This window comes from Nelumbo nucifera, chromosome 2 (genome assembly GCF_055504915.1).
Source record: "Nelumbo nucifera cultivar China Antique chromosome 2, China Antique-T2T, whole genome shotgun sequence".
Classification (NCBI taxonomy): Eukaryota; Viridiplantae; Streptophyta; class Magnoliopsida; order Proteales; family Nelumbonaceae; genus Nelumbo; species Nelumbo nucifera.
Window position 1 is genome coordinate 769,670 of NC_142650.1, and position 12,723 is coordinate 782,392.

The 12,723-nt window shown below is 36.2% G+C and overlaps 1 protein-coding gene across 2 annotated transcripts; it reads left to right on the top strand.

Moving 5' to 3' along the window:
• Positions 1 to 2,505: 2,505 nt before the first annotated feature.
• On the top strand, positions 2,506 to 12,060 carry LOC104588362 (thioredoxin H9-like). 2 transcript variants are annotated; one of them, XM_010246247.3, is made up of 6 exons: positions 2,506 to 2,854; positions 3,139 to 3,204; positions 5,077 to 5,135; positions 8,055 to 8,177; positions 10,670 to 10,792; positions 11,601 to 12,060. In XM_010246247.3, the coding sequence occupies exons 3-6, from the start codon at positions 5,115 to 5,117 to the stop codon at positions 11,730 to 11,732; spliced, it is 399 nt and encodes a 132-aa protein (XP_010244549.1). In that variant the 5' UTR covers positions 2,506 to 2,854; positions 3,139 to 3,204; positions 5,077 to 5,114; the 3' UTR covers positions 11,733 to 12,060. The 2 variants fall into 2 exon arrangements, with proteins under 2 accessions (XP_010244549.1, XP_010244548.1); XM_010246246.3 differs by having other exon boundaries at positions 2,507 to 2,670.
• The last annotated feature ends 663 nt before the right edge of the window (positions 12,061 to 12,723 follow it).

Genomic DNA, 12,723 nt, shown 5'->3' on the forward strand with positions numbered 1-12,723 from the left:
ATTCGAATCCAATCAAAATGTTAGATATTTGAACCTAATCCGGTCCAAAATAATTTTTTAAAAATTAATAAATTATTAAAAGGAAAAGAAAATACAAATATTTAAATAAAGAAAAAATAAAAAATACAAGCAACTATTATCATCAATATATATATATATACATGTTTTTATAAAAAAATTACAAACGAAATATAAATAATATATTTATGAATACTATATATATATACTATTCATAAATATATGGGGTAAATTACAAAGACCCCCCTATACTATGGGGTTTGTGACAAAGGCCCCCTGTACTATGACCATGAGACAAAGACCCCCATTGACCGTTAAGTTAGATGACGGAGTGCGTTAAATTACCAAAATACCCCACCAAACTTTTTCTATTTTATTTTTTTGCCCTTTTTCTCTTAAAACCTATTTAACCTATTGTTTTGTCTTTCTTTTTCCTCTCCCTCACCGTCCTCTCTTTGGCCATGAGGAGAACTAAAGGATGGATACGACCCTTCAATTCAACACTTCATAACTCGGAAAACTATGCCTCCTCTATCTCTTATTTTCTCTCCTCAGAAAAACAGAGGAAGACATCGAAAGAGTGAATGACTGCGCCTCCTCTATGAGGTTGGTGTTGGTCTAGGAGTTACTAACTAGCCATAAATATGGCTATGGCCTGCCAATGTACGTATGTGCCATGATTTAACTGGATTTCTTAGGATCTCTACTGCTAGATACCCAATGCTTAATTGTGTTCTTATTTTTCCCTACTTTTTACTTTATCTACTTTTCTTGTATATTCAATTTCCAAATATAATGTGGAAGTGTTCTTTAATGGATTCTGTCTACTAATCAATGAAACATTATTGATAAAAAATATGTAGTATTAATTCCTCCTTAGTTCCCATTGATGGGATTGAAGACAAAACACAAGAAATCGACGCTGGCTATTTTGATTCTTCGGTACTCCAATATGACCATGATTCCTTCTCAAAACCTTTTTAATCATCAACACTATGACAGTTATGATGTGGGAGTGGTTGTAGAGAAAGTTGTTATACGGGGAGTTGTGTTGGTCTTACGAGCCGAATATTAGGGTATGACCCTTGTAACCAAGCGTGCTTAGGATCGGAATCCGATCTGGTGGTCGGTCAAATGGCTGTAGCCTCAACGAAGATGGCTCCAGTTCCAAGGAATCGCATTGCAATTCAAAATAGAATTGAAGAAAACAGTGAAATGATGGAAACAAGGTCCCAGAATGCGGAGGCCATATGGAAGCGAAAATCGGAGAAACAATATACCTTTCATTCTCTGTATGCGTTTTCGGATTTTCTGAGCGTAGGCTTTGCAATGCATGTGGACCTTCAAAACTACTATAATCACTTGTGGCTGCATAAAACAAACACCAACTTATGTTAAATGGAATCTTTAGAAGCTAATCAGAGAGATCTGAAGATCTTTCTCTTTTACGACCATTTTATGTTAAGATGAACTAACCTCCTTCTTTCTTCTCCTCTGATTTAACGTTTTCTTTGTTCTCTTCATCCTTCATAGGTTCTTCCGTCGGGGGTTTCGGGGTTGGAGTAAGCAGCTCTACATGCCTATGACTCTTTTTTCTGAACTCTGTCCAACACCTTCAACGGATCTGCCTTTTTCCCCTTAACCACCACCTTATGCATCCTACAATCGGTCTGAACGTCCTGCAATCGGTGATTACGTGACGGGAAGAACCGAGTTTAAGCATAATCAAATGGAACCAACCACTCCAACAGTTAGATTGGTGGAGCTCGATCTATTACCACCCAACGGCAGTGGCGGCGACAGTAGTGGTGGTACCAGTATCATCGGTACGCCTTTGTTCTTACCGCACCCGAGGACCAGTTTGAGTTTTCCTCAACCCGAGGTCCCATGGGGATATAGGCCTAACCCATGGAATCAAACGGCATCATCCTCTTCTTGTTCTCCGATGCTACTGCCTGCAACTTATTATGCCCGACAGTTTCAACAACCGACTTTAGACGTTGTTAGTCTGAGCTGATGAAGATAACAGACAAGAGAAGAAGAAACAAAGTACAGGGGAAGGGCAAGAAGAGAGATTGGGGGAGAGAGAAGAGAGAGAAATATGAAGGAATCGAAATTGGAAGGTCGGGAAAGATGAACAGTATTTTTCTCATTTACTTATTATAAGAGTAATATGGAGATTAAAAAATATTGTAACGGTTTTTAGGAAGGGTCTTTGTCTCACGGTCATAGTACATAGGGTCTTTGTCACAGACCCCATAATATAGGGGAGTCTTTATAATTTACCAATATACATCATATATATCGGACGATTCGGATAGGAATGATCCGAACCAATCCGAAAATTCGAATCAAGGATATCCAAATCCGATAATATAGGATCGGATCGTATAAGATGATGATCCGATCCATTTTCACCCCCAACAGCCATTCTGATCTCCGTGAATTTCGATAAATTTTGATTGGTTAGCGTAGGCTTTACTTGTAAGGATAAAGGCATTTTTTGTAGGAGATCCGCACTGTCGAAAGAGTTTTACATCGGATGATCGGATTGGGAGTGTTCCAATATAGGCCTATAGGGTTTGAATGTGCTGTGGGGCGCTGATGCCAAATTCAAATTCCACTCGAAATACACATCGCTAGTCGTTACAGGTGACTCCGAGAAAAGAATTTATATTTAACAACCATTTCAAAATTTGGAGCGTTGCCTTTTTTTCGTTTTTGGGGCCCCCCTCTCTCCCCCTTTCTTCATCACGAAATTCAATTAGAAATTTCCATTCTGAAATACTGTACAGTTGAAAGGATAGAATCAATACGAATAAAAGCTCAAATCAGGGTAATTTTCGTTTTCCTTTTTTCTCTTCAAAATAGTTTCATGTTAATTCAATGTAAATCCCTGTTGCACTGTATGGCCATTTAATGGCGATGTAATGTCAAATGTGATTATTTTTTTTCTAGGGTTTATTAAATAACGATTATATTTTTTGGTTGTTTCTCCTTCCTTTTTCGCGCCTTAATCATATACATTCCTACGTTTTGCGTGGGAATTCGAGCCATTACAGGACAATTTTATATAATTTGCGGCGGTAGAATTGATTTCGCGTGATTTCTTTTGTACAGGATTAATTTGGAGTGCCTCTCAATATCGGTGTAGGTAGCATTTCGTCTAATCACTGTAATTTGAAGGTAATTACCTTGCTGGAATACTCAATTGTTGATGATGGTTTATGAGTTCTTGAAGCCTGAATTTACCAGGATTATAAGGCATAAGTTATGTTCTCAATAGCATATAATGTTAATTTTCTTTTCCTTTATTTTATTGTTCACACTGCGGTTAAGTATATTAAGCAAATAAGAAATAGATCTTTATAATCTATTCATTTTTTTTTTAACTTCATACATTCTTTTAGCAGCATTGATGGTTGCTCTAAATTTGAAGTCATGGTTTTTGAGCCTGATGGAACCGGGCACACGTTAAGAGGGTCAGTAAGTTGGTTGTTAAATTGGGGGGATACGTTGACGTGGATACCAAAACCCTGTATCTTGAAATCCATTTTGACCCACTGACATATCGACAATAACCTACCTACCGGAATGTTGAAATTGATTTTTTTATCTTGTTTTTATGAGAGTAGAAAATGTGAGAGGGAAATATTCCGATATGATTTCGTATCTTCTTTTTCTTTATATTGTGGAAATTGAAAATAGGTAATCCACATTTATTTTAGTCATTACAAGAAGGGCATTTACACAATTTTCGTTTTCCTTTTTGGCAAGTAAGCAGGCCAGTTGTCTCCTGTTAGAAGGTAAAAGCTACATTTGAACACAGATCAATTGTTTGAACCCCACAGATTTTGCCCACTAGCTGGCATCTTCTAAAGAACAGTATCTTCAATCTCCATTTTTTTAATTGGAAACATAAGCCATCTTTGGCTTTGTTTGTTTATCTGTTGTAAGCTGACGGGACAAGGATGGTCTAAGAGCTTTGAAGTTGGGGCTTGAACACCAAGATGAAAGCAGAAAAGTTTTGGATATGAGAATTAGGCCTGAAGAAGAAGGAAAAAGGTCCTAATTCAAGGGTTTAGTCCCTATTTATAGGACAGGGTTGCCATGGAATGTGCATAGCTTCGAACCTTCCAGAATCTTCCTCACTTTAACAAACAAGTAGGGAGCAAATCCCGCATTTCTCTCAGGCGAGGATGCATGTCCTGGAGATCATGATTTGGTTAAACTACGTTCTTGGGGACCATTCGGGATGTGACTCGTGTCCAAGAGGATATCAAGTATAATTGAGCACAATTTCCCTGACCCCTGTCATGCTTCTCACCATGGACACCCCTAAATAATTGTCTTTTAATTATGGGTCTCACGCAAGATCACGTGTTACTCAGAAAGTGGTTGGGTCGCTTATTATGGCATCTTGCTAGGTTTAACGTGATACCATTTCTCTTGTCATGCCAATAGGTTACTACAATCCTCAGTGGCTGCACGAGGTCCCTACAAGGGACTCATTAACTCCAGCAAGATCACTCCTATTTCATGCTTACAATGGGGTACTACGATCCCACTACCATTGGACAATAAGAAGTAAAACTGAGCATTTTCAGTTGCTTATGTGCATGCTGCACAAGTATCTTGTATGAAATGTTTAGTTTCCTTTTTTACTATCAAAGGAAGGAAAATGAACATTGCATACAAGATACTTGTGTAGCATGCAAAGAAATACCACATGTGCATAGAAATGAACAAAAGGGAGCCATACATTTACAGAAAGATACATACACAAAAAACACGCACACATATATGTGGTTTTCTTTCTGATTATCTAATGTGTGAAATTATGGTAAAAATTATTTATCCAAAAAAGTTAAATTTAGCATTGGATTAATTGGATATTTGGATTTTCTTTGGTTTCTTGTAGACAAATACTGTATATTCTTGCTATCATCAATAATGTTTTTACAAGTTACTAAAAAATTGATGTTTCTTGTGGCTAAGATAGTGTATAATGATACATCTTATGTAATTAATCATTGATTTGTTTCATTTGATTTTCAGGGTACACTTGTGTTCATTTCACCAGGGGCCAATACTTCATGGGAAATTGTTGGCGTAAGGTGAGTCTCTTCTAACAAATTGCATTGACTAAATGAAAAGATCATCCTCTTTCAAAAGAAAGGTTGTAACTTTTCTTTTTAATGTGGTGGCTTCACTTTATTTGCTTTCTTATGCTAGTACTTCAAAAACCTCACAAATGCTTTTTTTTTCAATTTAAAATTTCCATCTCTCCTACACACTACCATAAAAACTTGCCATCTTGTTAAGCCACAGTATGGGTTCAAATCTGTTCTTTATTATTACCATTATTTTCAGATATTCTTGCTTGAATTTTGACAACATGACAGACAAATGCCCATCCCTATACTAGATATAATGAGCTGGGTGATTTGCATCAATGGGAAAGGTAGCACGTTATTGGTCTCAATGTCATGTAAGCTGTAATCATATTAATTTAGGGGTGGCAAATGGATGGCTTGAGTTGGGTGCTGGTTGAAGACCAACCCATCCACTGACTACCCACATCCATCAATATCTGAGTTTTTTTGCTTTGGTTCTCATAGTGCCACATGTCACCATTTGGACTAATTTAAGATGCACAATTGGATCCGAAAAAAGAAATTGAAGAGAGAAAGGATGGATAGAATGTTGGAGAAATGATTTTACTACATTTTGTCTACCACTTTTATGTTATATCTGCAAAATGATATGATAAGATTTGATATTGAAATCAATTAACCCACACATAATGTTCCTTTAATCTTTATGTGATGGAAAACAAACTCAACATAGTCTTCATGTAGGTTTTAAATAATTCATATTGTCACAAGGGTTTTTTAAAACAGAAGTACAAAAACTAAGTGCCAATCAATTTGATTTGAAGCATATGAATACAATTACAAGATTCACAATTGAATGGTAAGATTCAAAAAATAATACAACATTTTTTTTTCAGAAAGTATTCAATCATTAAATTTGAAAATAAACCTTTGGAATTCATTATTTAAACTGTGAATTGTATTGTAAATCGTAGGATTTTAACAACTATGATTTATCAAAAAAAGATTTTAACAACTATGATTGCTCACATTGGAGATGTGGGCCAGAGTTTGTTACTCTCCTTATTGGAGCCAGAGTTGCCAAGTGATTGTGAATTGCCAATTTGGCAATTGAAGGAGTGATGCAGGTGGTGAGACCTTGCTTGAAACTCTGTCCAAAGAAAATTTGAAGTTTATGAGGAACAGTTGAGAACAGGGATACATGGTCATTTATGGGCCCACTACATCAGCCATATAAGCGGGAAATTCAAACAAGGTGGACTGCTACCTTAAGTTACCCTAGATCCTATAGGAATTGAAGATATGGATGGTTTCAGTTTCTCTGCATTTTGTTGGTGAACTAGCTTTTTCCATAAATATCAATCTCCAAAAGTGATCCTAGCTATGTTGAGAACTTGAGATCTTAGTAGACCTATTTCATCCTATGGATTGAAGCTACATTCTACATGACTGAGTAAAATCTTGTTCTTGCCTCTTTACTTGGTTCAAAAACATCTTACTCTAAATCGTTCAAGAATGTCCTAGTAAATGTTGATTTTGGAGGGCAGCACATTAGGGTCAATTTAAAAACAAATTGGGATAAAATGAAATGATATTCTGTGCTTGTTTAATCAGAATGTTAGTAGGCTTTACAAAATTATAGAAAATATAAGTTAATATTGAAATATTGTAATGAGTATAAATATCTCTAGGGGTGCAACTTGGGCGGGTCCAACTCCAACCCGAGCCTGTCCCATCCCAATCCGAGTTTTTGCATGGGTTGGGCCTGATTTTTAGGGCTGAAAGCTGAGCCTGGGTCAAAAAACTTGGGTTGAGGTTTCAGGTAGCCCGAGCCCAACCCAACCCAACCTGCCTGCTTGAAAAAATACATACATATGTGTATTATATTTATATAAAATATATATATTTTTCTAATTATACATACACATGTATATGTATAAAGTATGTATATGCACATTTTGTAAATGAAGTTTGTACATATTTTCAATCAATTCTATCTATATTCTTTCAAACCCAACCAATCAATTCTATCTATATTCAATCAATCAATTCTATCTATATTCTATCTATCTATATTCTTTCAAACCCAACCAACCCACCCAAGCTCGACTAACCTGGCCTGGCCTAGCCTGAGTCCAACCTGAGTTGTGTTGGGTTAAGCTCGGGTTAGGCCTGAGTTGATAAAGTCGGACTTAACCTTGGGTTGGGCCAGGCCTAAGCTTGAGGTTTGGACCTTTAGGGTTAGGCCTGCATTGACCTTCAACCCGACCCAATCTGCCCTTGTTGCACCCCTAAATATCCCTCTAGATATTCGATGTAAGGATCCTTTTTATACAAGTCTAATCTGTTCCACATTACATTTTATGGGCAACTTCCATTTTGCTCTGGAATCCAATAGATGTAGCTATATTAGCCATACTGGTGATTAGATTCTCAGGTCTAGTTTTATTGGATGGTTATATAATTGTATGTAACATAGGGTGACCATATTCTTTTGAGTCTTCTAATTATGCAGTATCCACTCAAAGTTTCCTTGTTATATTGTTATTTCCACCTGTTTGAGGCATTGGGTTTACCACATGGTGATACAATTCCTCTGAGTCTGTGTGTGTGTGTGTGTGTGTTTGTATGTTTATATGTGATTGACAGTTGGGATTGGTCATACCCACACATGGAAGAAAATTACACATCATGTTCCCTACTTAATCCTGTTAGGTGGTAGACAATGTTAATTTGACATCAGTTATAATCTTTGACTATCTAGTATCTGCCTATACTTCAAAGTGCAAATCATAAATTATGGTCTAATTAGACTGGTTTTCTGGTTCTTAATTTTATCTTGTTGTATTATTTTAACAAAGAAATAATTATCAAAAAAATATTTTAACAAAGAAATCAAACCTTATATTTTGCATGCAGAAACGCTATAGTGATGATTGTTCGAAACATAAGATAGGATTTGGAAGTGGAAATGTGTCAGTAATAAATACCAAAGAAAGTTGGGATGAAAAGCTAACAGAAGCAAGCAAGAATGGGAAGATAGTAAGCTTTGTGGCCCTTTTCCTCTCTCTTGTACTCTTCCATATTTGTTATTCTTTATCAATAAAGTTCCAATTGGTTGTTGATAAAAAATATTGAATATTTAATGGCAGAAGATATTGGCAGAAACTATAAGAGTGAAAGAAAGATGTGGTAGAAAAGAACATATATGAGTTGTCTGATCACAGATATTAGCAATAGTAAGATTAGAAGAAAAGAATAGAAGCATATTGGAATAAAAGAAAATAAGAGAAAAACAAACTTCCTCAAAAGCAATATTCAACAATGTTCCACACAAGAACAACTTCAAACCAAAATTTATTCCATATTCAAACTCAAATTTTGATTATCACAGGTTTTTCCAGTCCTTGTACTTATTTTTCAAAATAAATAAAGAACAGTTAAATTTACTAAAGGGCAGCCCAGTGTATGAGGCACCCACCAATGTGGGGTTTGGGGAGGAACAGATGTACACAGCCTTACCCTGCACATAGAGTGAGGCTGTTTCCAAGTGGTCAGCCAGGTCCAGGTCACAATGGGACAATCCAGCCGTTGCGCCAAGGCCCACATAATTACTTAATTCTCATTTCTCAAACTTTTCCCACTTGAAAAATTCCAAATACATAAAACTCTATCTAAAATTACTAACAAACTGCTCCCAAAATTAACTAAAAGAATTAGAATTTACTAACATCAGTAAATCACATTATACTTGCTTTTTAGCAAAACTAGTAAAGCTGACTAAAACCTTCATCAACTACTGAAGTAGAAGGTATCTTTAGAATGTTATGCAAACTTCCTAAAAGATACCAATCATTAAAAAAAGTGATACATTGACTCCTGAAGGGTTGTGGGCTTGCTAAAGGAAAACTACACCAGACCAATAAAAAAAAAGGAAAAACAGCACTGCTTTTTGGAAATATGGATATTTTATGAGGGAGTTGAAGCAGATGGCTCTGGAACTAGGTTCCATTATGAGCTTATGACTGGTGGATGGCTTAGTAAGACAAGGAGTAAGATGGAGTCAGCTGTATTTGATTTGGGGGGGGGGGTGTCCTTCAAGAAGGGTCAATGTAAAAATACATGAAGGAATGATTAGCATGGCCTAGGCCAATAAATAGAGGCGCCTGGCACAAGATTATACTAAAACTATTCATTCATTCGTTCATTTATTTCAATAAAATCCTTTACTGTTACTGGTTAAAAAGCGTGATATTTACAAGAATATTACTTTTTTTGAGAAAGGGTACCGATTTCATTCAGCAAAAGAATCCTTTATTGTTACTTTCAAGATATGTGACATGTACAAGAATATTACTTTGGTAACAAAACCTGATGAAACTATGACATAATTGAGATCTTCATATCCAGAACAATCTGAAATGGCCTGGGGCATCTGCTCAGCTAGTTTGAGTTTTCCTTAGGCATATGCTGAGGTTGTGATTGCCAATTCCAAACTTTTTCTCAAATTTCAGCTTCTCTTCATAGTTCAATTTCTGCTTTCAGTGCCTGCATCAACTTGATAACTTGCCCGGCACACTGCCTGACTGGTTTTAGACTTTTAGTCACTACAAGCCCTTGCATTTTCTTATAGTTTTTCATGAGATCAAATCTGCTGCAACACTTCCTTGCAATCCCCCAATTTAACATGGACATGCTAGTAATGGAAATAAAAAGCAAATCATGTTATGTTCTGAATTTTAACAAAGGGTTGGCATACCCATGTTAAATTGGGGAGTTGCAAGGAAGTGCTGCAACCACAGTTGCAGCAGATGTGCTCTCTAACTATGCATTGTATCATAAATTATTTACAAACAGCTGTCTTTTCTGTTATTCCTACCAACTTATTGTGTTGGAGAATTCTACTTATCAGAATACCCAAACCTACAATGAAAACTATCTCAAAGAAACCAAAATGTAGGTGTCAATGAGGCTTGAATGTCTGTAAGAATTCAAACGAAGACCATGGATAAACAAAACTGTTGAGAAACAGTCCATGTCATGGGATTATGGATTTAATCAATGTGATTTAAAGGGGTGGTCCTATATCAACTACCAATTGAAGTGTCCAGTTGAGGGAGTTGGTGTGTATGATCTAGGCTGTAACATAGTTGACAATATGATGGTTACCTTCATTTCCTCTCCTCTTCAAACAAGTCATAGAATGGGCCTGAAGGTTGAAACAAAAATCTGTTTGCTTGTAATTATGTATGGCAATTGCATATGAGAAGATGACCGGATTAGTTTTCAGTCTGTGATTGAGACTGCTGGACTATCATCTATTTGGGGATCTAATCAAATTTTCAATGGGTAATAAAGCACCAAGGTCAAATGCGATTCATCAATCTGTATTACACCACCAATCTCCTCATATACAGACCACAATCTAGTCACTTAAATTCTTCACTGTTATTTTTAACTCGAAATATGATTGATAGTTTCTTTTTAAGGGGATTGACAACATTACTTAAAGTCCTTTCTTTAATGTTCAACAGGTTGTGGTGAATTTTAGTGCATCATGGTGTGGTCCATGCAAATCGATTGCACCGTTCTACTGTGAACTATCTGAGAAATACCCTTCTCTCATGTTCCTATCTGTGGATGTTGATGAACTAGCTGTAAGTAATGCCTATTCTTTCCAGTCATATTCCTAGCCTCCGGGCAAGATTTAAGTTTTTCCTAATTAGTTTATTTAGAATAACCTTTTTTATCCAAGTTTTGGGATACTAATTTTCATTCTTGTATTTGTATAGCATCTAGTTATTACATCTTTAGGAGTTGGGGAAATATATTACTGGATGAGGGGACGCTGCCAATTTTAAGATAATATTTAGGCTAAAATACATTCTCTGATACTCAAAATCCCTGTTGCAGTTCACACAGAACTTTTTCTAATCCTTGTCATAAGCAAATTAATGATCTATATAGTGAGGGTAATGATGCAGAAAGCATACTACCCAAGGTTGTGGACCCCTTACAGCAATCAATATTTTGGAATCCTTTTCTTGGGAAAATTGGTAGAACAGACTATAGAGTGAAGCTCCACAGCAAGGATTATTAATTTATATAAAACTGAGATAAAAGATCCCAACATTTTTTAGTGGTTTGTATGATTGTCGCTGTTGAATTTCTGTTAGCCAAGAACTTGTATTCACGATATATGATTTTGCAGCAACAAAATCATATTTGGTGAATATTGTTATTAGTCTTAGGAATAAAGATGAATCCAAAAGTCTCTGGACAGTGTCTACAGTCCAGTCAAGGTCTTTATTATTTACTTTTCCAATGTGGTAGTTTTCAGAAAATATGCCCATGAATTGTAAAGTAGAAATGGACATTCGCTTTTCTAGATTATTTGTTTACATATCAAACTTCTCGTGACAAATAGAATCATAGAAATGATTCATTTGGTTGGGTGTGGTGCAGGAATTCAGTTCTACGTGGGATATCCGAGCTACTCCAACTTTCTACTTCCTTAGAGACGGTCAGCAAGTAGACCAGATTGTGGGTGCTAACAAGTCAGATCTTCAGAAGAAGATAGCTTCTCATGCTAAGTAACAAAATCCTCTAAATGACAACCCTTCATGAGAGCCGTTTTGTCTTTGTTGTATACCCTCAACCAAGAGAGAGAGAGAGAGTAGACTCAGTTTTTCTAGTTCCTACGTACCCTCAGCCAATGTTACTGATTTCAGGCGGTACATCTTTTTATTTGGGGTGAGGGAGGGGTTGCTTTGTTTCGAGTGTATATGTAAACCACACCATGTATTAATCTTGTAAAATCACAAAATTCTCTGATGGATCCTTTCATTTCATTCGCCAAATACACAGTAAAACTAGGGAGGCTTCTTGTAAACCAGAATAAAATGATATTTTATTATGAAGTTGATACCGATGTGGGAGTACAAGCTGTTGCGTTGGATGCTCACTGAATCGAAAGGCTTTGTTTTTCTGGTTCCTATACTATATTCTAGGCCGTATGGTATTAATATTATAGATCAATAAAGAAATATTAATCCGGCTGCAGTTAAGACTTAGGACACTGCCGAGGGAAAAGAAGTGAAACAAGGGCAGATTAGCTGTAGCTTAAGATAGATAGATATAAGAGGAATAGAAAAAGGCTACGTCTTCTTATTTTCGTAAACTGAAAGCTACGAAAGCTACGTCTTCTTATTTTGAAGGCATCTTCATAGAATCAGTCTCTCCTAATTTCATCTATTTGTTTTTTAAAGCTTGAATAGTCATGAATCTGATTCGTTGCAAAATTGCAAAATTCATTCGTAAAATGTAATGCTGATCCAATAAATACATTCGGTAAAAAAAAGGCTAGAAAGGCTAGAAGGATCAACCAAAAACATATAGATCAAACTGCCGACCAAAAAGAAGAATGTTGAGCACTGGAAGAAAACAATTTATGAGACCTCTACAATAGCGATGACGTTTCGGACATAGGAAATGGAAAAACATCTTCCCTCCAGGTTCCAACAAAGATAAATCACAGCAAGCAATTTCCCGCGATCAAGTGAAACAAAACAAGCCATTCATAGAATTA